General features: G+C 38.3%; 2 protein-coding genes across 2 annotated transcripts; both read right to left on the bottom strand.

Annotated features, from left to right (window-relative positions):
• Window positions 1–10,317: 10,317 nt before the first annotated feature.
• On the bottom strand, window positions 10,318–12,123 carry LOC127094906 (uncharacterized). Its single transcript, XM_051033667.1, has 3 exons — window positions 11,989–12,123; window positions 11,314–11,895; window positions 10,318–10,578 (listed from the first exon to the last, which is right to left on the bottom strand). Exons 1-3 carry the CDS (start codon window positions 12,121–12,123, stop codon window positions 10,318–10,320), a joined length of 978 nt encoding a protein of 325 aa, XP_050889624.1.
• Window positions 12,124–20,553: 8,430 nt separating this feature from the next.
• Window positions 20,554–23,137, bottom strand: LOC127097745 (uncharacterized). The gene is made up of 2 exons (XM_051036239.1): window positions 22,129–23,137; window positions 20,554–21,016 (listed from the first exon to the last, which is right to left on the bottom strand). Exons 1-2 carry the CDS (start codon window positions 23,125–23,127, stop codon window positions 20,780–20,782), a joined length of 1,236 nt encoding a protein of 411 aa, XP_050892196.1. The 5' UTR covers window positions 23,128–23,137; the 3' UTR covers window positions 20,554–20,779.
• Window positions 23,138–25,509: the final 2,372 nt, after the last annotated feature.

Here is a 25,509-nt window from a genome sequence, read left to right as displayed (position 1 = left end):
CCATCCAATAGCATTTTTGTACTTTTTCAAGACTTGGATGAGCTTTTCTTCTTGGATGTCCTGAAGGCTTGAGTTTATGATAGCATGACATTTTCCTTCAGGTTCGAGAAAGACATATTTGAGGTTGTCAGGAAGTTGTTTCAACTTTGTTTCCTTCTTAAGTTCTTCATTCTCCTCACTAGATTGAAGTAGGCGTAAATCTTCCCACCGGCGTGGTCTAGATCCTTTCCACGGGGTTTGTGCGTCCAACAAGGCAAACACTTCAGATTCCCCGTTGTCCACCTCTTTGTCCGACTCAAAAATGGGCAAACTCAACACTCTCTCCAATGGTGACTGGGGTGTAGGCAAAAGGTTATCATATGTCGTCACTTGATCCAAAACCTCTATAGTGTCACTTGTACAAATATCATCCTTGTACCTCGTGGTGTTTCGAAGATCGATTTTTAATTCTTCATCATAAACTTTCAGTGTCATTGTTCCTTCTTCTATGTTTATCAGGCACCGTCCCATCTCCAGAAAAGGTCTCCCCAGAATGAGAGGGATTTCTTCATCTTCCGGCATTTCGAGAACTACAAAATTCACCGGAAAAACAAACTTATCCATTTTTACCAGAACGTCTTCAACAATGCCATACGGTTTCTTGACCGAATGATCGGCAAATTGGAGTATCATTCTGGTATCTTGCAAAACCCCTATACCAAGCTTCTTGTAAATAGAGAACGACATGAGACTCACACTAGCCCCTAGATCAATCAGAGCTTTGTTGAACGACCTATCTCCAATAGTACATGGGATAGTGACAACTCTGTGATCCTTCTTCTTTATCGGAATCTTCATACCCTACAAAATAGCACTACAAGTTTCAGTTAGAATAATTAGGTTAGTGTCGGCGGTACACCTCTTAGAAATGATATCCTTCATGAAATTTGCATATGTAGGAATTTGTTCAAGTGCCTCCAACAACGGAATGTTAATTTCCAACTTCTTGAAAAAACTCTAAGAATTTTTCAAATTTCTACTCATGTTGCCCTTTTTTCTTGTTCCGAGTAGGGAATAGGAGCTTAACAATCGGCTTGGGCTCAATGCCTGTTTCTTTCACCACTGGTTTCAGTGCTGCTACTTCTTCTCTAACAACTTCATTTTCTTTGATCTCAAGGTCCACTTCGATCAATTGGTCTTCCTCTTCATCTACTTCCTCAACAACTTCCTCAAATTTACCCCTTCGGGTTGTCACCGCACTCAAATTATTATGCTCTCTCGGATTTGTCACGATTGCACTAGGTAAAGCACCTTGTGCTTGAGAACTCGAAGCTATTTGCTGAGCGATTTGCCCCATTTAGACTTCAAGATTCTTTATAGATGTCGTGGTATTTTTTTTTATTGTTACAGATTTCTTCTTGGAATTGAACATTATGGGAAGCCATTCTCTCAATAGCAATTTCCCAATCAGCTTTCTTAGGGGCCTGTTGCTGTTGTTGTTGTTGATATTGAGTTTGGTACTGACCATGTTGAGGAGCGGTTCCTTTTTTATCTTTCCATGAGAAGTTGGGATGATTTTTCCATCCCGGGTTGTACGTGTTGGAATAAGGATTATTCTGCTTCAATAATTTGATTTCCTCCACCTGTTCAGGAGTTGCAAAACAATAACACGTTTGGTGAGGACCACTGCAAATTTCACAGCATACAGTAGGGACCGATTGGATCTGTGCCACCAGTTGGGTGCCTATATTCATTTCCTTCAGCTTCTTAGCCACATTCACCGGTTGGTTGACAATAGTTAATCTGCCGGTTTGTGCATTGGCACCTCCGTAGTCTTCCAACAGTCTTTCGGCTGGTGGTGGAACATCAGCCATAGTTTCGATCTCTCTATCGGAACCTGAATCTGAGCTTGAATGGATGGGAAGTTTTTCTTCGTCTGATTCTAATCTAGCTAATCGAGCTTGTCTGAGTCTTGCCCTCAAGGTTCTCTCGATTTTTACGTCAAAAGGAAAGTCAGTTGAGGCCTTACCTTGCATACAAATATCAGACATAAATTAGTTGATATAATCGAAACAAAATATTTAAAATACGGTAAATAAATTTTAGTTGCAGAGCAAAAAATTTCAATTGAGATGATTTTAAACTTATATTTGGCAATCACCGGCAACGACGCCAAAAACTTGATCGGAAAAATAGCAAGTGTACTATTTTCGCCGATGTAGTAATAAGAGGGAAGTTTCCCAAAGATCGATCTCGAGGATTGCGCAGCAATATAGGAGAAATAATGACTCATTTGAACAAAATTATGAGTTTTGGTTTGGTAAAATTCACTGTAAGGAAAAATAGAGCAGATAAATATTTTCACAGATTAATATGATATGCCAAAGAAGGTGTATAAAAATCTCCTGTAATGACCCTTGAGTGTATATCTCCTTAATACTGAACATTGTTTCAATTACCGGAGCTTAAGATTATTTCCCCATAAGACCTCGGAGGGAAACCTTTGGTATTCAATTTAACCTCTAAGTCCTTAGGTGATTATAATGAAACCAAGCATTTTAAATTAACAAGAATAATCTGGTAACCATAGGGTATCCCTAGTCCTAGGTGATCTCAACTATGGTTTCACTGTATGAAAACCTTAACCATTGTAGTCCTGCTAATCGTTAACCATACATCAATCTTAATTTTTACCAAAAAGAAAGCCTTACGCAAATCATGTAGTGAAATTGAAATCAAATAACATGTATTAAGGGAAATCAAACATCAGAGTCATTACATGATCAATTTAGGGACACCCCCTGGCATTGGGGGGTTTAGCCTATTATATTATTCAAATCAGATACAAAGTAAAATTGAGACATTACAAAAAGGTCGGAATTCCGTTGATCTTCAATCGCGTCCGCTCTTGAAGGATCCCCGTTCTTCGCTTCTTGTCACTTCTTCAATCTTGATGGTTTCCAATCCTCTATCGTCTAAAAAAAAGTCCCTCTCTCCATCTTCAAATCCACTGTAAATAGTTCCTGATGTAAATTTTTCTTGTGTAAAAGTCCAAAATGGCCTCCGGGATAAGTCGTGCCAAAAACAGCAAAAAATTGGAAAATCAAGTGCCAAAGCCAACACTGGTCGTGTCAGGAAACACGCTTGGCCGTGTTGGCTTCTGGAAGCACTTATGTTGTGACACGCCCTTCAGGGAGGCTGACACGGGCCGTGTCAGCTGTAACACCCCGAATAAAATAAGAGAATTATTTAAATTAATTTAATAATATATTTATTAATTTAATTAAATAAATTGAATTATTGGATTATTATTATTATTATTATTATTTGGAATAATAATTAGTGGAAAATATATAAGTTGGAATAAGAGAAAAGGGTTTTCATTTTTTGGTAAAGAGTTTTCACGTGAAACAGAGAAGCGGCTGAAAAGTGGAAAGTGGAGAAAGGGCAAAGAGGAAGAGCTAGAGAGCGAAGGTTGAAGAACGGAAAAGCTTGAAGCTTAGAGATTGCCGGATTATCTCAGGTAAGGGGGGTTTATCGTCGTTTAATGGGTATTATAGATTAACATGTCATGGGTAGTGATAAACCGTTGAAGTGACCCTAATTGGGATGTTGAATGCTGAAATATTGTGATGAATAAGTTGTATTAAAGCTGTAATTGAGTCCGTAATTGTGTGAGTCGTGTTCCCCCCCGAACGTATAGCTTTTTACGGAAATTGAATCGGAGGTCCGGAAGTCCTCCAACGGCGGAAAATGCGGAGAACTCTGCATTCTGCCTTGTGTTAGCGCAGGAACTGCTGTTTTGTCTGCGTTAACCGGTTAACCCAGGGCGTTAACCGGTTAACACTGTTATATTTTGTGAAAATGTGTTGTTTTGCCTGCGTTAACCGGTTAACCCAGGGCGTTAACCGGTTAACACTGTTGCGTTTTGCCAGAAAGTGTGTTTTGTCCTGCGTTAACCGGTTAACCCAGGGCGTTAACCGGTTAACACTGTTGGAAATTAGAAAAATTGATATTTTTAATGTTGTGAACCTAATTGGTGATTGGCCTATTATAGTTAATTGTGATGAGTAATTTTGTTGGATTTATGTTATGAAGTGTTGATACAAGTATGTTGCTGAGTTGTTCCGTGTACGGAAAGTTGTTGAAAATACTGAGTTGTAGGCTTGGTGAGCCAAAGTTGATTATAAGTTGATGTTGTTGAAAACATTGTTGTATTGCTATTATTATTATGTTGTCGACAGTTTAAAGTCGTGTATGCCATGTACATTCATATGCATTAAGTCGGAGCTTTGCTCACACCACGTTGGCCTGGATTGGCAAATTTTAAGTTGAAAGTTGAAGGCTTATGCCTTGATGCCCAATAAAATGGCAATGATTTTAAGTTGGGAGTTTTACTCCGATTGGTACCACATGCATGACGAGTCGAGTCTCATTGAGTTGCATTTTATGTTGTTATTGAGTTGCATTTTACGTTGTTATTGAGTATGATATTTGAGTTGATGTGCCGTTACTGAATGCATGATATGATTAGGGTGATTAACGTGTAAATTTACTTAGCATTACATGATGATTTATAATGCTTATTATATCGATTGAGGAACTCACCCTTACAACTATTTTTCAGGTAACGAGCAGTGAGTGAGTAGAAGCTAGTGCTTGGAGTCTAGTGTGGTCTCCTTAGTGGGTCATGCTCTGATAGATGTAACATCGGGACGGGATGTTTTAACTTGTTGAATAATTTTATGTGTAATGTATTACATATGTTGAATGATCTCTATCCGCTGCGTATTTTGCAAGAAGTGTTTATGTTGAATTAAATAATGAGCATGACTGATTTTTTTTGGTGAAATGTGTGAAGTGTTGTGTGACACCCTTAACTGCAATAATTACTCTGATTTATATATTTGTTGTTGTAAATTAAATATTTGGGATATTTTAGAAGGGTGTTACATTAGTGGTATCAGAGCAGGTCGGTCTGTCCGGCCAGTTGTCGTGTCGTTACTGTCTAACAATTGTGTATTGTTACTAATCTAACTTTAAGTTGTGTTGTATTGATAAGTTGAAATGGCTGGAAGGAATGACGCTGCAATGGCTGCCGCAATGCAAGCGATGGCACAAGCTGTGCAGAACTTGCCAAATGCTGGTGGTGATGCTGGATCACGTAGCTTGGCGACTTTTCAGAGAGAGAATCCGCCGGTGTTTAAAGGGAAGCATGATCCAGATGCAGCCTTGGGATGGTTGAAAGAGATTGAGAGAATCTTCCGTGTTATGGATTGCACTCCAGCTCAGAAGGTTCGGTATGGTACTCACATGCTAGCAGTCGAAGCTGATGACTGGTGGCTAGAGACTCACGAGAGGTTGACCGTGGCAGGTGAAGTCATTACTTGGGATGTATTCCGCAGGGAATTCATGAGAAAGTATTATCCGGAAGATGTCCGTGGTAAGAAGGAAATTGAGTTCCTTGAGCTGAAGCAAGGAAACATGTCTGTCACTGATTATGCTGTGAAATTTGTGGAGCTGTCCAAATTTTATCCTCATTACACTGGTGTTGGTGCTGAATTTTCAAAGTGCATCAAGTTTGAAAATGGACTGCGCTCTGAAATTAAGAAGGCTGTTGGGTATCAGAAGATACGCATTTTTACTGAATTGGTTGATAGCTGCAGGATATTTGAAGAAGACAATAATGCTCATTACAAGATTGTCAGTGACCGCAGGGGCAAGCAACATCAAAATCGTGGCAAGCCGTATGATGCCCCAGTGGGAAAAGGGAAACAAGGAGCTGCTCCGGCTCAGAGGACCAGTAGGGGAGGTGCTCCTGCTGGTATAGTTTGCTTCAAATGTGGGCAGGCTGGTCATAAGAGTAATGTATGCACTGCTGAAGTAAAGAGATGTTTTCGTTGTGGTAAGACTGGTCATGCAATAGCTGATTGCAAGCACAAGGAAATGATTTGTTTTAATTATGGCGAAGAAGGGCATATTGGAAGTCAGTGTCAGAAGCCAAAGAAATCTCAAACTGGGAAGGTGTTCGCATTGACCGGAACTCAAACCTCCAGTGAGGACAGACTTATCCGAGGTACGTGTTATATTAATGGCTTTCCTCTTGTAGCTATTATTGACACAGGTGCGACTCATTCCTTAATATCTTTGGATTGTGCTGTGAAACTTAAGTTAGAGATATCTGAGATGTTTGGTAGTATGGCAATTGATACTCCTGCGAAGGGTTCAGTGACTACTACTTCGGTTTGTTTAAATTGTCCTTTGAGTATTTTTGGTAGAGACTTTGGGATGGACCTAGTGTGTCTTCCACTAGTGCAGATTGATGTTATTCTGGGTATGAACTGGTTGGTGTTTAACCGAGTTTCTATCAACTGTTTTGATAAGACGGTGGTCTTTCCTGAGATTGAGGAGGGAAAGAGTTTGTTTCTATCAGCAAGGCAAGTGAATGAGGAAGTAGCTGATGGGGCAGAGTTGTTTATGCTGTTAGTGACTTTGGAGGCTAAAGATAAACTAGTGATTTGCGATCTAGCCGTGGTGTGTGATTTTCCTGAGGTGTTTCCGGAAGAGGTGAATGAATGACCGCCAGAGCGCGAAGTGGAGTTCTCGATTGATTTGGTACCTGGTACTAGGCCGATATCGATGGCTCCGTACCGTATGTCTGCTGTTGAGTTAACTGAATTGAAGAGTCAGTTGGAAGATCTGTTGGATAAGAAATTTATTCGTCCGAGTGTGTCACCGTGGGGTGCACCAGTGCTATTGGTTAAAAAGAAAGAAGGTACGATGAGGTTGTGTGTGGACTACAGGCAACTGAATAAAGTGACGATCAAGAATCGGTATCCTTTGCCGAGGATTGATGATTTGATGGATCAGTTGGTTGGTGCAAGTGTGTTCAGCAAAATAGATTTGAGATCTGGGTATCATCAGATCCGTGTGAAAACTGAAGATATTCAGAAGACTGCTTTCAGAACAAGGTATGGACATTATGAGTATTCTGTAATGCCTTTTGGTGTGACTAATGCGCCTGGAGTATTTATGGAGTATATGAATAGGATTTTCCATCCGTACCTAGACAAGTTTGTTGTGGTGTTTATTGATGATATTTTGGTGTATTCGAAATCTGAAGAAGAGCATGCTGAACATTTGAGAGTGGTTTTGGGAGTTCTACGAGAAAAGAAGTTATTTGCTAAATTGTCCAAGTGTGAATTTTGGTTAGGAGAGGTGAGTTTTCTTGGCCATGTGATTTCAAGAGGTGGCGTTGTTGTTGATCCTTCTAAGATAGAAGCGGTATCTAAGTGGGAAGCTCCGAAGTCTGTTGCTGAGATTCGAAGTTTCCTTGGTTTGGCTGGTTATTATAGGAAGTTCATTGAGGGATTTTCTAAGTTGGCGTTACCATTGACGATGTTGACTAGGAAGGGGCAAGCGTTTGTTTGGGACTCAAAATGTGAAGAAGGTTTCCAAGAGTTAAAGAGAAGGTTAACTACTGCTCCTATTCTGATATTACCGAGTTCGTTGGAATCATTTGAAGTTTTCTGTGATGCTTCATTGTTGGGTTTGGGTGGCGTGTTGATGCAGAATAAGCAGGTTATAGCTTATGCTTCAAGACAGCTGAGAGTTCATGAGAGGAACTATCCGACGCACGATTTAGAGTTGGCGGCTGTGGTGTTTGTTCTGAAGTTGTGGAGGCATTACTTGTACGGGTCAAGATTTGAGGTTTTCAGTGACCATAAAAGTTTAAAGTATTTGTTTGATCAGAAAGAGCTGAATATGAGACAGAGAAGATGGTTAGAGTTTCTGAAGGATTATGACTTTGGTTTGAATTACCATCCGGGTAAAGCAAACGTAGTGGCTGATGCATTGAGTCGGAAATCATTACATATGTCTATGCTAATGGTTAAGGAATTGGATTTAATTGAGCAGTTTAGAGACTTGAGTTTGGTGTGTGAGAGTACTCACAATAGTGTTAATTGGGAATGTTGAAGTTAACAAGTGGTATTCCGGATGAGATCAGAGAGGGTCAGAAATCCGATGTGCTTTTGGTTGATAAGTTGACTCTAGTGAATCAAGGTCAAGGTGGCGAATTCAGAGTTGATGAGAATGATGTTTTGAAATTTGGTAATCGGGTGTGTATTCCGGATGTTATCGAACTTAAGAAGAGTATTCTTGAAGAAGGACATCGTAGTGGCCTGAGTATTCATCCTGGAGCTACGAAGATGTATCATGATTTGAAAAAGTTAATTTGGTGGCCGGGAATGAAAAGAGAAATTGCGAGTTTTGTTCATTCCTGTTTGACTTGTCAGAAGTCAAAGATTGAGCATCAGAAGCCGTCTGGGCTAATGCAACCGTTGGCTATTCCAGAGTGGAAGTGGGATAGTATCAGTATGGATTTTGTTTCTGGTTTACCGAGGACAAGTAAGAATTTTGAAGCTATTTGGGTGATTGTTGACAGATTGACAAAGTCGGCTCATTTCATTCCGATCAGAATGGACTATCCGTTAGAGAAATTGAAATTCTAGTTATCAGACTTTGGATGTCACACTGGTTGTTATGACATCCAATTCTGCACAGACAGGGATTATGCAGAACTTTAATAGTAAGTGCAGTAAATAACACAAGTAATTGTTCACCCAGTTCAGTCCAACATGACCTACATCTGGGGGCTACCAAGCCAGGGAGGAAATCCACTATTAGTAGTATCAATTCAAAGCTAAACTCACCCGTTTACAACTTATCACTTAATCCCTACCCAATGCAATTTCAATCTTAACCTAAGATCAGAGTTCCTACTCACTCCCCCTCAATCACCTCAGTGATATTAAAGACACTTTGAAGTCACACTTCAAAAACAACTCTTGATTATGCTTCACAGCTTAAATCAAGATACACAGCACTCACGCTTAAAAGCTTTGAGTGACACAACACTTACAACTCAATGAACACCCTATGCCAAAGCAATCATCTACTTGATAATGGCTTGGCTTACAAGATACGTCTAATACAAGACTCACAAAATACAGCAGTGAAGTATGATGGACACACTGACTCTTCACGCTTCAAAATCCCCGAGACTGAATGAAGGAATGCCTTCCTTTTTATATTGCAGCACCTGGGCTTTTTCACCTGTATTTTCTTGAATTTTAGGTCACACAAGTTCCCTCAAATTCAACATTTAGGTTGCTAACAAATAGGCTATTTGTTAGGTTCATTGAATGTAGCTTGGTTGTTGATTTCCTGGATTTTCTCTCAGCTGTTGAATCCCTAAAGAATAGCCTGAGAAAAAGCTGAAACAGAAAACTGAACAACCTACAATTTAGCATATGCTGTCAGGCACGAATGTCACGACATTCAGCTTGACATCAAGGTCCATATGCTGAGTCTGTTTTTCCAGAAAACAGACTGTACAATTTGCTGACCTGTACATGATCAAAATGACCATACTACAGTAACAACTTACATTAGTAAATGTCAAAGTGTCCAACTTAACATTTACACATTTGGCCTTAAGTTAGTTCTGTTATTCTCTTGAAGAACAAACTAAGTTATATGCTGAAGTATAGCAGAACACCACTCTGCCTAATCTTCAGTAGCTGCTGTCAATGATGAATGTCACAACATCCAGTTTGACATTCAGTCAGTAGGCCTTATGCCAGGTCTGGTTCTTCCTTGATAACCAGACTGCAAATGAATACTAAGTTCTAACAGAACTTCTGTTCCTTAGTATCTGTTGACAGGTATGAATGTCACAGCATTCAATAATCCTGTGTTAGCTAGTCCTGCAGTAACTACAATGTAGTCACATATACATGTCATGACATCAGTCAAGACATTAGTGTTTTACCATATAATGCAGCCAATTAAACACCTACAAACTCCCCCTTTGGCAAATTTTTGGCTAAAACACTTTGATCCCCATAACAGAGTTCATGGCAGCGGAATACTACTAGCTAATACACTCAGAGTGGCAGCACACTCACACACATGGAAGTTAAATAAAAACTTCACATAGCAGCACACACATATTAGAAGTTGCACCTAAACTTCAACATCAGCTGCAGGGGGGGGGGGAAGTTAAATAAAAACTTCACGCACATATCAGCATACACACAGAGGCATACAACAGCATACACACAGAAGCTAAATACACACTTCATCATACAGCTGTAGTAGGGGAAGACTTCAATCTGTCATGAATAGTTTAACAATGTAAACTTCTGTTGTCCTGGGGTATCACTTGTCACTCCCCCTTTTGGTCAAAAATGTTGCCAAAGCAACACTTTAATTTACAGACCCACAAATAGTAATTTGAATTACACACATGACAGAAAAACAGAAAAGAAGTGATTAATCCTCTGCCTCATCATCAGCCTCCTCATCAGCCTCCTCTTCAGAGCTGGCCTCTTCCTCCTCCTCAGCCATTTGCCCTTCAGCTCCATCCGTGTCCTCAGCAGTAGACTCCAGCTGCAAGATGAGCTGTTCCAGTGCATGCTTTCTAGCTCCCAGCTCTTTGCAGGTCTCTTTGAGAACTGTAATAACATCAGCTTTGTCTGGTTGGTTGCCAGCTTTGGAAGTCTCTCCCGATGTCAAGACAATGTCAGGGACATGCTTGCCCAGGAACAGTTTGTAGCTGTAAGCCAATGGACTCTCTCTTCTTTTCACGAAGTCATTATCTGTCAGTATGTGTGGAAATTGATTCAGCACAATTCCACATATGAGAGATGGAAAGGCAATGGGTCCCTTCACACTAAAGCTCCCAGCATGCTTCATTGTCTGATCAAATATGTAAGCACCATAGTTCACCTTTGCCTTGGTTCCCACTGCATAGATGAACTTCCCTAATGCCACAGACACAGTTGACTTGTGGTTAGTGGGTACCCAGTTGGCTGATCCAACTTTGTGTAGCATTGCATACTTAACACTTAGTTGGCTGGCTACTAGCTTCCCTTTGAGAGGCCATTTTCGGACTTGCTTTGCTGTGATGACTTGACAGATTGTATTGTCAGTCACTTCAAGCTCAGGTTGCTCTTCATCCGCTCTTCCCAGATACTGATTTATTACAGAGGGGGAAAAGGTCACACATTTGCCGCGCACATAGACCTTTCGAAATTCCTTGGATCTCCCATCAGCACACTCCTCTGACAGATTTACAATAAACTCCTTCACTAAGGTCTCATAGCACTTAGGAAGTTGTGACACAGTTCTTATCAAACCTGCCTCCTTGATGAGATCCACAATCTCTTTACAGTCCAATGCATTCTGTGCCAGTTCTCTTTCCAATGCCAGCCTCTTGTGGTATACATACTTCCACCTGTTAACACTGGAGGCAAAGTGGAAGGACACATTGTCAATGGGAACTTCTGGGACACTGGTTGCCAACCTACTGGAAGAGGGTTTCTTCCTGGACATGGATGCTGTGACATCACATGGGGCATCAGATTCAGACTCAACCACCACAGCTTTGGTCTTCAACTTCTTAGGCACCTCTTTGCTCCAAGCTTTTGTAGGACCATAGCTTTTCCTCTTGTGTGTACTCTCTGACTCTGGTTGCTTGTGAGGATTTGTTGCACCAACCTCCTTGGAGGGGGACTTCAGCTCCACAGCCTTTTTCTCCCTTCTGGTCCTGACTCTCTTGGCTATCCTAGGGACAACTGTAGCCAGAAGTTCATTGTCTGAGAGCTCTTCCACGTTAATCGTCTCAGCCCTAGGATTGTCCTCAACACTTTGAGTAACATTGGCCTTCTCACTTCTTACTTTGCCTGAGGGTTTTTCAACCTTTGATCCCTCATGAGCATCTGGTTGCTCAACATTGTCAGTGACATTTTTTCTCAACACAACAGCTTTATCTTGACATGCAGCAATGTCAGGAATGATTGTGTTCAAGGGAACAGAAACCCCAGGAACATCTCGATTGCCAGATAGTATCTGAGTGACGATAGTTGCAATGGAGTTATGTACATACCTTGACCCTTCCCTTGTGTGTTCATCAAGAGCGATTTATGATGAAAACCCGGTGACCGTTTCCTTAGGTCTTCTTGCATGGGACGAAGTTGCTGCGTCCACAACTGGATCCTCCCGGGTAGGGTGGTGAGACTCGGTGCTGTGAGAATCAGACATGGTGGTGTACGAGGAGGTGTCTGATTGACGAGCCATGCTGAATAGTTGAGAGGGAAGATGAATCGTTTCTTTGGACGAGGGTTTGCACGAGTGGAGAATGAAACGACTGAATGTGAAACGCTTTGTGCAAGAGTAAGGTCTATTAGATTTTGACCACTCAGCGCTCACCATTTGTTTAATAATTTGACTTATTAAACAGTAGCTAACTAACTTCATTAGTTGCTATAACTTTTCAGACGCACGCATTCCCTTTTTGTCCTTACTGTACAATGTCATGACATTCTGGGTGACATTGTACTCTGTCTGCATCAGGTTCCTCCAAACTAGAGGTGACCACCTGCCTCCACAAGCAAGGTACTGAGTTTCTGCAGACGTCAATAACACACACCTCTGTCTATCCCTTGCTGTCATATCAGTTGTATGATGGCCAAAGGGAACCAAGGGCTCATTACTTTTGAGCAGACAATTTCCATAGTCTGTCCTTTTATCTAACGACAGATATGAGACTCTTCTCATAGTTCCCTTGGAAATGCTCTTCTTCACTCCTTTTACCTGAGGGGCATCAAGTTTTCCTTGTCCCACCTTCCCTTCCTGATCTCCCTTGGTCAACCGACATTTGGGAGGGTTGATAGAATCTCTAGATTTCCATAGATAGCAATTATCTTTGGATCTATCTCCTCTCATCACTTCTTGATTGCTCCCATTCAAAACCACACATCCTCCCTTGGTAAATTCCACCTTATATCCTTGGTCACACAGCTGGCTTATGCTTATGAGGTTCACAGTTAGTCCTTTTACTAACAATACATCACTCAATTTTGGAGCTTCTGGACAGTCCAGCTTCCCAACACCCATGACTTCTCTTTTAGTTCCATCACTTAATGTCACAGACTTGGTGTTAGAGGGATGTAGATTCACCACTAGGTAGTTCATCCCAGTCATATGCCTTGAGCAGCCACTATCAAGGTACCAATCTTGTCTGATATGTCCCCTTGAAGAAGTGTGAGCAAGGTTAGCAACACACTTTTGATTCTCAGGTGAGAAGTGCATCTTAGATGCCAGCTGCTTAGGATTGACCCGAGGTGTCTGCTTAGCCGCCCATGTTGGTCTTTTAATGGGGGCATTATGAGTAGACACCTTTTTCTTGGGCCTACCTTGAGAGGTCTGGTTTGGGTAACCATGCAGCCGGTAGCAGAATGGTTTTATGTGACCGAATCTACCACAGTAATGACATTTCCATCTCTTGAATTTCTTCTTCTGATGATTGTTCATTCTGGTTCCTCGATGTTGTGACTTTGGATGAGACTTCCCTTTGGATTTTTGAACTTTAGCCTTTGGGCGTTTGCGTTCAGTTGAGGATCTTTTCCCAAAGCCTAAACCAGATGTGTTTCCAGACTTCTGTCCTGTCTTCAGGATTTCTTCCAAGGTGTCAGATCCCTTATTCAACATCTTGATGGATTTGGTCATTTGGTCTAGCTTAGAGATCAGCAACGAAATCTCACCCTTCAGACCCTCTATGACTTTCAGCTGCTCTAGTTTTTCAGCTTCTAGTTCTTTGATGAGTTTCTTATGCTTTTCTCCTTGGATGCAAACTTCTGCACTTTTAACACATAATTCTTTATATGAGGCAGCAAGCTCATCCAATGTGAGTTCATCTCCACTTGAGTTATCCTCTGAGGCACAAACACTGGTTAGAGCAGTGACTTGTTTGGCCGATTCTCCTTCAGATTCACTCTCAGTGTCTTCTTCTGACCAGGTGACAGATAGTCCTTTCCTTTGCCTCATGAGAAGGATAGGGCAGTCAGCCTTGCTATGACCATATCCTTCACATCCATGGCACTGGATTCCCTTGCCTTGGTTGGCCTTTTCTTCATGAGTTGATCTTTTCTTTATGTCAGACGGGATGTTCTTGACATTAGATCTACCCTGTTGATCAACTTTCTTTATGAGCTTGTTGAACTGTCTCCCAAGCATGGCTAAGGCTTCTGATATACTTTCATCACCTCCAGTATATCCTTCTCCTATAAAGGCTATGCTTTTCTTCTTCTCAGCATACTCACCTAATCCCATTTCAAAGGTTTGGAGAGAACCAAAGAGCTCATCTACCTTCATATTGCTGATGTCCTGAGCCTCCTCTATGGCAGTGACCTTCATAGCAAACCTCTTAGGCAATGACCTGAGAATCTTTCTTACAAGTTTCTCTTCAGTCATTTTCTCACCTAGTCCACCAGAGGTGTTTGCAATTTCAAGAATATTCATGTGAAAGTCATGAATAGTCTCATCCTCTTTCATCCTCAGATTTTCAAACTTGGTTGTCAACATCTGAAGTTTGGACATCTTCACCTTGGAAGTACCTTCATGAGTTACCTTGAGGGTATCCCAAACTTCCTTAGCTAGTTCACAATGGTGCACCAGCCTGAAGATGTTCTTAGTGATTCCATTGAACAGTGCATTCAAGGCTTTGGAATTTCCAAGAGCTAATGCCTCTTGTTCCTTGTCCCAATCTTCTTCAGGAATCTGCACACTGACTCCATCTTTATCAGTCCTCGTTGGATGTTCCCATCCCTTGTTGACAGCTCTCCAGACTTTGCTGTCTAGGGACCTTAAGAAGGCTATCATGCGAGGCTTCCAGTCATCATAATTAGATCCATCCAACATGGGTGGTCTGTTTGAGTGTCCTAAATCCTTGTCCATGGTACTAGAAAGTAACTTCCCTAGATCTCACCCAGAACTTCACAGGCAGGGTGCCTGCTCTGATGCCAATTGAAATTCTAGTTATCAGACTTTGGATGTCACACTGGTTGTTATGACATCCAATTCTGCACAGACAGGGATTATGCAGAACTTTAATAGTAAGTGCAGTAAATAACACAAGTAATTGTTCACCCAGTTCAGTCCAACATGACCTACATCTGGGGGCTACCAAGCCAGGGAGGAAATCCACTATTAGTAGTATCAATTCAAAGCTAAACTCACCCGTTTACAACTTATCACTTAATCCCTACCCAATGCAATTTCAATCTTAACCTAAGATCAGAGTTCCTACTCACTCCCCCTCAATCACCTCAGTGATATTAAAGACACTTTGAAGTCACACTTCAAAAACAACTCTTGATTATGCTTCACAGCTTAAATCAAGATACACAGCACTCACGCTTAAAAGCTTTGAGTGACACAACACTTACAACTCAATGAACACCCTATGCCAAAGCAATCATCTACTTGATAATGGCTTGGCTTACAAGATACGTCTAATACAAGACTCACAAAATACAGCAGTGAAGTATGATGGACACACTGACTCTTCACGCTTCAAAATCCCCGAGACTGAATGAAGGAATGCCTTCCTTTTTATATTGCAGCACCTGGGCTTTTTCACCTGTATTTTCTTGAATTTTAGGTCACACAAGTTCCCTCAAATTCAACATTTAGGTTGCTAACAAATAGGCTATTTGTTAGGTTCATTGAATGTAGCTTGGTTGTTGATTTCCTGGATTTTCTCTCAGCTGTTGAATCCCTAAAGAATAGCCTGAGAAAAAGCTGAAACAGAAAACTGAACAACCTACAATTTAGCATATGCTGTCAGGCACGAATGTCACGACATTCAGCTTGACATCAAGGTCCATATGCTGAGTCTGTTTTTCCAGAAAACAGACTGTACAATTTGCTGACCTGTACATGATCAAAATGACCATACTACAGTAACAGCTTACATTAGTAAATGTCAAAGTGTCCAACTTAACATTTACACATTTGGCCTTAAGTTAGTTCTGTTATTCTTTTGAAGAACAAACTAAGTTATATGCTGAAGTATAGCAGAACACCACTCTGCCTAATCTTCAGTAGCTGCTGTCAATGATGAATGTCACAACATCCAGTTTGACATTCAGTCAGTAGGCCTTATGCCAGGTCTGGTTCTTCCTTGATAACCAGACTGCAAATGAATACTAAGTTCTAACAGAACTTCTGTTCCTTAGTATCTGTTGACAGGTATGAATGTCACAGCATTCAATAATCCTGTGTTAGCTAGTCCTGCAGTAACTACAATGTAGTCACATATACATGTCATGACATCAGTCAAGACATTAGTGTTTTACCATATAATGCAGCCAATTAAACACCTACAGAAATTAGCTGAGTTGTATATTGAGAAGATTGTAAGTTTGCATGGTATTCCGTCGAGTATTGTTTCGGACAGAGATCCTAGATTTACATCGAAGTTCTGGGAAGGTTTGCAGAGGGCTTTGGGAACTAAGCTGAGATTGAGCTCTGCATATCACCCGTAGACTGATGGTCAGACTGAAAGGACGATTCAGTCACTAGAGGATCTGTTGAGGGCTTGTGTTTTGGAAAAGGGAGGTGCTTGGGATTGTTATTTACCTTTGATTGAGTTTACCTACAACAATAGTTTTCATTCGAGCATTGGTATGGCGTCGTTTGAAGCTTTGTATGGTAGGAGATGTCGGACACCGTTATGTTGGTATGAGTCCGGTGAGAGTGCTGTGGTTGGACCGGAGATTGTTCAACAGACTACAGAAAAGATTAAGATGATTCAGGAGAAGATGAGAATTGCTCAGATTCGTCAGAAGAGTTATCATGACAAGAGGAGGAAATCACTTGAGTTCCGAGAGGGAGATCACGTGTTTCTTCGTGTTACTCCGATAACTGGGGTTGGTCGAGCTTTGAAGTCAAAGAAGTTGACACCTCGATTTATTGGTCCTTATCAGATTTTGGAGAGGATAGGAGAGGTAGCCTATCGTATCGCTTTACCGCCGTCACTTGCGAATTTGCATGAGGTTTTTCATGTGTCTCAGTTGAGGAGGTACATTCATGATCCGTCGCATGTGATCCAAGTAGATGATGTACAGGTGAGAGATAACCTGACTGTTGAAATATCGCCTATGAGGATTGAGGATCGAGAGTTGAAGCAGTTGCGGGGTAAAGAGATTGCCTTAGTGAAAGTAGCTTGGGGAGGACCAGCAGGTGACAATGTGACTTGGGAACTGGAGAGTCAGATGAAAGAGTCTTATCCAGAGTTATTTGCTTGAGGTATGTTTTCGAGGACGAAAACTCTTTTAGTGGGGGAGAGTTGTAACACCCGAATAAAATAAGAGAATTATTTAAATTAAGTTAATAATATATTTATTAATTTAATTAAATAAATTGAATTATTGGATTATTATTATTATTATTATTTGGAATAATAATTAGTGGAAAATATATAAGTTGGAATAAGAGAAAAGGGTTTTCATTTTTTGGTAAAGAGTTTTCACGTGAAACAGAGAAGCGGCTGAAAAGTGGAAAGTGGAGAAAGGGCAAAGAGGAAGAGCTAGAGAGCGAAGGTTGAAGAACGGAAAAGCTTGAAGCTTAGAGATTGCCGGATTATCTCAGGTAAGGGGGGTTTATCGTCGTTTAATGGGTATTATAGATTAACATGTCATGGGTAGTGATAAACCGTTGAAGTGACCCTAATTGGGATGTTGAATGCTGAAATATTGTGATGAATAAGTTGTATTAAAGCTGTAATTGAGTCCGTAATTGTGTGAGTCGTGTTCCCCCGAACGTATAGCTTTTTACGGAAATTGAATCGGAGGTCCGGAAGTCCTCCAACGGCGGAAAATGCGGAGAACTCTGCATTCTGCCTTGTGTTAGCGCAGGAACTGCTGTTTTGTCTGCGTTAACCGGTTAACCCAGGGCGTTAACCGGTTAACACTGTTATATTTTGTGAAAATGTGTTGTTTTGCCTGCGTTAACCGGTTAACCCAGGGCGTTAACCGGTTAACACTGTTGCGTTTTGCCAGAAAGTGTGTTTTGTCCTGCGTTAACCGGTTAACCCAGGGCGTTAACCGGTTAACACTGTTGGAAATTAGAAAAATTGATATTTTTAATGTTGTGAACCTAATTGGTGATTGGCCTATTATAGTTAATTGTGATGAGTAATTTTGTTGGATTTATGTTATGAAGTGTTGATACAAGTATGTTGCTGAGTTGTTCCGTGTACGGAAAGTTGTTGAAAATACTGAGTTGTAGGCTTGGTGAGCCAAAGTTGATTATAAGTTGATGTTGTTGAAAACATTGTTGTATTGCTATTATTATTATGTTGTCGACAGTTTAAAGTCGTGTATGCCATGTACATTCATATGCATTAAGTCGGAGCTTTGCTCACACCACGTTGGCCTGGATTGGCAAATTTTAAGTTGAAAGTTGAAGGCTTATGCCTTGATGCCCAATAAAATGGCAATGATTTTAAGTTGGGAGTTTTACTCCGATTGGTACCACATGCATGACGAGTCGAGTCTCATTGAGTTGCATTTTATGTTGTTATTGAGTTGCATTTTACGTTGTTATTGAGTATGATATTTGAGTTGATGTGCCGTTACTGAATGCATGATATGATTAGGGTGATTAACGTGTAAATTTACTTAGCATTACATGATGATTTATAATGCTTATTATATCGATTGAGGAACTCACCCTTACAACTATTTTTCAGGTAACGAGCAGTGAGTGAGTAGAAGCTAGTGCTTGGAGTCTAGTGTGGTCTCCTTAGTGGGTCATGCTCTGATAGATGTAACATCGGGACGGGATGTTTTAACTTGTTGAATAATTTTATGTGTAATGTATTACATATGTTGAATGATCTCTATCCGCTGCGTATTTTGCAAGAAGTGTTTATGTTGAATTAAATAATGAGCATGACTGATTTTTTTTGGTGAAATGTGTGAAGTGTTGTGTGACACCCTTAACTGCAATAATTACTCTGATTTATATATTTGTTGTTGTAAATTAAATATTTGTTGTATTTTAGAAGGGTGTTACATCAGCTCCCTGTTTTCCATTTCCCAGCCTCCTCTCCTGACACGGACCGTGTTGGCCAACACGGTTGGCCGTGTCAGGGCTACTATAAGTCCATTTTTCTTCATGTGTTGTGCCCGAAACGCTTGTTTTGCTTGTCTATCCCTCCGGTGCACTTGTTCATGCCTGAAACCAAAAGAACTACCATAAATGGACATAAAATAGAGTATGATAATGCATATAGCATGCACTCAACAAATAGAGACAACAATACTAAACATATAAATAACAAAACAAAACAAAACATAAGTGAACTAATGTGTTACCGATTTCTTATAAAGGTGCCGAATGAGTGTCAGAAAACAAGGAGAATTGGAGACTGATCACTAGGCGTCCAACATGTCAACACATGCAGGCGCCAGAGGCATTGACGCCTCCTCTTAAGGCACCATATAAGCGCTAGAGACATTGATGTCTCCTCATGAGGCTACCAATGCAGGTGTCAATGCCTTGGGCGCCTCCTCTTAATCCATATGGGATGCGCCGATTCATCTGGCGCATCCTCTTTTAAATGTGGTTATTTTGGATTTTTTTTTTTAAAATTATTATTTTGGAATTATTTTTGAAAATATTGGTTATTTTAAAAAAATCATAAAAATTCAATATCATCAAAAAGGTAAGTTTACATCAATGTTTTTTTACTAAAATTGAGGATGGACAACCAAAATTGTTTAAAAACAAAATATGGGAACTAATTTCGTGAGTAGAGCATAATAGGGGGACCAAAACTGTAATTTAGGATAATTTCTTTAAAAAAAACTTTTAATACTTGTTTCCTCATTTGAGCTGACAACCGAGAGATAAAGTATTCAAAGAACTCGTCTTCGAATCTTAACGACTACATTTTAGCATCTTTTAAATTTTTAAAAAATTATGATCTATTACTTCGGTTGAACTGAAAACACGTGAAACTCTTTAAACTGCTAAATGTAAACTTAACATAATGAAAACAATAATAATGAAAATAATTATAATGAAAGCAATTGCATGAAGTACAAGGATGAATTGCAAGAGCCGGAAAATATTTCAAATTTAGTTATTTAGAAAAACATGAAAATAGTTTATTAATGCTAGTTGTTAGTGTTTCAAGTAAAATGTTTAATATTGTTTTTATTATTGTTGTTATTGTTTTTATCATTGGTGTTGAGATTTAGTGTTTAAGTAAAACAAGTTAAAACTAAAATTTTGTATTTACTCGAATATTAATTTCAATCAAAAGGAAAAGTAGCGCGCTATGAAAATCTAAAAAATATTATTATTGAGAATCAAACCCATGATCAATTCCATTTTTTCTCTTAGGAATAATTTTACTTAAGGAATTAAGTGATAAATTTTCATAACGTCTTTTGTTATATTGCCTATAAAATCGAAGTAAAACCTATTTCCAACCGACGTAAAAGGAGTTTTTTAAACTAGTTTTACTCTAAAAAAAGTCAAGAAATTTTTAAGTTTATTGAGATCAAATTTTCATTATTGGTGTTTCATGACTCATTACCACCCATCATTTGAGCAAATTTACCTTATCAGATATACAATAATCTCTAAACAGATATACAATAATCTCTATTAAACAGATATACAATAATCTCTTAAGAATACAAGATATACTAATTAGCATCACAACACCACATTTTGATTATTTTTTTCAGCGTACATGCACACACAATCAGATAATATAAACAGATAGTGTTTGATGTTCCCCCATTAGAAGTAGCAAGTCACCGTCTCACTCATTATGATGAGAACAACTATAAACAGATACATATATAAGAGACAGTAGAAAATCTATAAACTGATATCTACTACAAAATTTATTATATTTAAAATGACAGGAACGTTAAAGATGGTGGTGTGGTAGCTTTTCTGCCACCAGGAAGTAGAAAAGTCCCATTACTCCAGAGTGTCTTATGGTGTTGTTGTATTTAGCTTCTAGAGTTAAAGTTTCACCATCATGTATCTTGATAGAGCCTAACTGAGGGTAACAGGTGGACATTCCTACAACATATCCTTTCTCATTTCCTGCTTCACTTCTATTTCCGTATATTGGGATTGAACTACATATAACCTTCCCATCCTGATTTTGTCATAATCAACATGATAAGAGTTCAAAGAAATAAGATAGTTTAATTATAGAAGCTAAGCACATTCCTACAAAATAGCAAGATGCCTATCATTTATGCATATTTAGAACTCTTTTTTAGTTTTAAAAGGATAACCTAGAATGTTTTAGAATTGTAATTGGGTATAACACAATTTTACAAAATTAATTTGTATGATAAAAATTATCCTCCTTATAAATATTTGTTAAAATTAAATGTTGTCTAATATGAGAATTTTAACACACCCTCTCACACTCATCAATATTAAATTTAGAGGTGGATATAATTGATAATAATGCAATTAAGATGAAAATTATCTCACTTATAAATATATAATTTGACTATATTATTTGATGTGAAAGTGTTAATTAAAGGTGTTTAAATTAATCGATTATATGAATTATTCATAACCATATTTAAATTCGGTTATTAAAAACCGATTAATTATTAATATGGTTTTAACAAAATCTATATTTTGAATATTTTTTAACATGGTTTTAATCAAATCTATTTTTTTAATATTCATATCCAAAATAAAAATATTATTATAAATTAATTTTTCAAAAAACCATTTTTTTAAATCTAAAAAAAAATTCTAATCTTTTTTCATTTTTTGTGAAAATTAAAAAAATACAATTATTTTTTAAAAAAAATCTGAAAATAAAAAATTATGATTTCTTTTGAAAAAAATATGAATTTCTTTTTGAAAAAAATATTTTTCTAAAGTTAAATTAAAATGCGATTTCTTTTTATGAAAAAATATTGTTTTTGACATTTTTTTTAATATTTGATTTTTTATAATATTTTTATTTTCAAAAACGGATATTTATGTTCAAAACCAATTTTAAATTGAAAATTGGATATGACTTTCAAAATCGGATAAAAAATCCAGAACCTATTAAAAAAAGGGAATATGGATATAACCGATTTCTTAAAACAAAATCATTTATATATATTGATTATAATATTCGGTTATCATAAATGATTATAAATTAGTTATGAATTGATTATCTCAAAAATTCAACCATAAAAATCCCTACTCTTATTAGACAAATAGTACTCAAATATTAAAATGATTTAATGTTACCTTTCCATATAGAGTTGTTCCAATTGAACCTACATGCATATGACCAACTCCATATATGAAATAGCCACCCTTTTGCATTGGGAAACTTGATCTCTTCACATCAACACAATCACTACCATTCACATTACTTTTGCTGCAAGGTTCAACTTCATATTCTATCTTGCAATCATGCTCCAGACTCTTTCCTTTAGAGTTATGTGATATCTTCAAAACATCAGTTGCATCAATTATATAAATCTTGGCAGGCACAATAAAGCTCTCCCAAGTCATCCACATAACTGTGTATTTCAAATAAATACTTCTTTTTTTACCTAAAAACCCTTTCAACATCTTGCACTTACTATTATCAGGACAACATTGCAAACCTCCTTTATAATTTGGACTCAAAGCTACACCATCTTCATCTTTTGTAACATTATACAAGTCACACTTACACTCAATGCACCCCAGCTTATCTTCCACACCCCTTGTATCAATAGCATGAATATTAAACATCCACTTCTCCACATACCCTTTTGGAATTTCAGAAGGATTACCAACTTCTATCCCATAAGGGTCTGGAATATATGTATTTGTGCCTCTTGTTTCAGATCCAAGACCAAAGTATTGTCCAAAAACATTCTCTTGGCAAAATCCACTATTTCTCACAAAAGTAATACCGGATTGGCTATTGTGTGTCACATTTTTTGGTTGGTGATATCTTAGAAATATCCAATGGTGTAGATAAGTTTGAGAGAGAGGTATAGAATTTCCTGCATCGTCAACTAGTTCAGCATTGAAACTCTTGAGTGAAATATGGCCTCTTGGAAAATCAACATCAAAATATAATTTGTTTGAAACAGATCCGGGACTTAGTTCAATCTTAGGAGACATAAAAACATTTGTGTTAATGTTTTTATTAGTCTTCCTAGAAACAGCTGATGAGAATGGCGTGCATGACAACAACGCTAGTACTAGTATTGTCAATGAAAGCTTCCATTCTTGAGACACAATCCTCATGTTGATCTGTGTAAAGCGATGGCTCAATTGTTAGGCTCAATTGTTAAGCTTGAAATATATATATATATATATATATATATATATATATATATATATATATATATATATATATATATATATATATATATATATATAAGATTGAATAATGTTAGTTTTGATATATTCAAAGCTATGACGTTTACCAAATACGTGTAATGAATTTAATAAAGCATACATTGTTTGAATGTTTCATTGATTTTGACAGATATACGGTGGAGTGTGATTCAGATGGCCTAAGACCCTCTTTAATAAAAAGTGGCGGCGGTGACTTTAAAGGTATGTCGTTTAAAACCGACAAATCTCGTAGATTCTCGTCTATCCAACGTGGTGGAGCTCATCCTTCAAGCAAACTTGAATTCAAACTCAAAATAGGTATTTGGTCAAAGTCTTCGTATTCATAATCAAGCCTTATCACGCCTATCACCCGTCGTAGATCCTTCTTGTCAATCGGAGGAACTAATAAGGAAAAATGAAGTGGTGTAGTTATTTCTCAGAGTGGTGGAGTAATATTTCCAATGCAATGGAATAAGTCAAAGAGAGAAATGAGGAGTGATGTGTGATGAGAATGAATTTGAATATTTAAAACAATATATTTTATCCTTATATATCAAGAGCAATTGAAATTGTTCGCGTGTGATGTGACATGTTATGAGGATAACTGTTTGATTGAAGCAGAGGTGATTGATGCGCTGAAGAGAGGAATCTCCTACTTCTAACTCCGCAAAGGTGTACTCGTTCTATGCACTTGGTAAGTCAAGCTTCACTTTTGAGCCTTTTTCTATGGATCTTGCGGACGATCCAAAACAGTTGTCCTCCAAGCCCTTATTCATATTCTATAGAGTGAGGACTTTTCCATGTACATCTTTAGGAGGACTGTTAACAGAGAAGTAAGTGACGAGTCTCGACTATGTCATTAGTATTGAGAACATATGCTTTAAATATTTTTCTCTTGATCAACGATGTTTCTCAAAGAAGTCTTGGTGCGTGTCCTTATCTCTTTAAACAATAAATGAGATTTCAACCCTTGGTGGTGTGGTTTGTACTTACCAATGTGGTAGATCGCACGGTTCACAGTTGTGTAAATCTATATAAGAAGTTCCTAGACAACTAGTATCCTTTCATTGCTTGTGGATTTGAGAATTTCTTCTTCCTATTTGTTTGCGATTTCTTTCATTGTTGTCAGCTTTCTTACACGTGTCTTCATCTTTGAGTAGTGTGCATCCCTTATTTCAACGCTTAAGTCCTCAATTTTTTTAAATAACGCCCAAATTTATCTTTCTTTCTATCTTGCTTTCTTTACAAGGGTTTCTAGAGAAGAGGGACACGAGGTTTGATGGAGGAAATTTTTTATGATGGTGGCTTATTATTTTGTCATGTGTATTTAAGAAGGAACATCAAATTTAGCTTTAAACTTGTCTTGTGTTTCTATTTATATTAATTTATTTCATGTGTTGAAAGAATCCATTAGAATTGAGGGACTCCGACTTGAAGTTCGGAAGGCAACATGGGATAATTAGTCGGTGTGGATGGACCAAGAGATGTTAGGTATTTCCTTTGTCTTTGTTGTCGAGGGCGGTTTAGGTCATGCCTTTACGGAGGTGGGCCCTTTTTAAGATTTGTGGGTGGAAGGGGTGATTCCCCCTGAAGAAATATTTAATAAATGGTTATTCTCCTTGATCGGTTTCATCTGTCCCTTCAACGATTTTAAGGTCAGTGTGTCTAATAATTTATTAATCACTCATTCACACATGGAAGAAATTTCAGAACTATTTAATGCATGCTCTTCATTAAATAATTTAAATCCAACTACTCCATATTCATCTATCAGCTTTACACTCAATTCTAGTTTTACTGAACATATGAACTCAACGGTGGTTCTAGCATATATTAGATTTTTAAGAGATAAGAATTTTCTCCACCTAATATGATTGAATATTCAACCAACATCAGCATATCGACCTAGGGTTTCTAAAGTAGGTTCATGAATATACTTGGTAGAATAACCCTACGACAAGCCAGAACTTCGTACAACTCTTGTTACTCTAAATTTCTAAAGATTATCCCATGAGTTGGTTTCATCGAAGGAAGCACTCCTCTTTCTTCTTGCCCCTATTATTCTTGGTGACTCTAGTGTTTTGGATGTTGTTCTCTTGGGACCCATATCCAATTTGAGAAGTAAAATTAGAAAAGGTTAGCTTTTTGGTGTTTTGGGGAAGAAGAAGGTATGTGAGGTTTCTGAGGTTGGTGTTTGGATAATGGAGTTTTTACTATATGATTTTTTTAGAGAATATGAAGAGTTTTGAGAGTTAGAGATAGAATAAGAGTGTGAAAATGATTGGTTTT

Source organism: Lathyrus oleraceus, chromosome 6 (genome assembly GCF_024323335.1).
Source record: "Lathyrus oleraceus cultivar Zhongwan6 chromosome 6, CAAS_Psat_ZW6_1.0, whole genome shotgun sequence".
NCBI lineage: Eukaryota > Viridiplantae > Streptophyta > Magnoliopsida > Fabales > Fabaceae > Lathyrus > Lathyrus oleraceus.
The sequence above is the reverse complement of the archived record's forward strand: the minus strand, read 5'-3'. Positions and strand labels throughout refer to the sequence as shown.

Bases quoted from the DNA above. Each gene is read 5' to 3' on its own strand.
- LOC127094906 (XM_051033667.1), bottom strand. From the start codon at position 12,123: ATGGCTCGTCAATCAGACACCTCCTCGTACACCACCATGTCTGATTCT. The intron at 11,896-11,988 runs GTCACCGGGTTT...ATCGTCACTCAG, and splicing joins CAAGAAGACCTAAGGAAACG to ATACTATCTGGCAATCGAGA. The intron at 10,579-11,313 runs GTGTCCTTCCAC...TTCCTGGGCAAG, and splicing joins CAGAAGTTCCCATTGACAAT to CATGTCCCTGACATTGTCTT.
- LOC127097745 (XM_051036239.1), bottom strand. From the start codon at position 23,127: ATGAGGATTGTGTCTCAAGAATGGAAGCTTTCATTGACAATACTAGTA. The intron at 21,017-22,128 runs GTAACATTAAAT...TGACAAAATCAG, and splicing joins GAACAACTCTATATGGAAAG to GATGGGAAGGTTATATGTAG.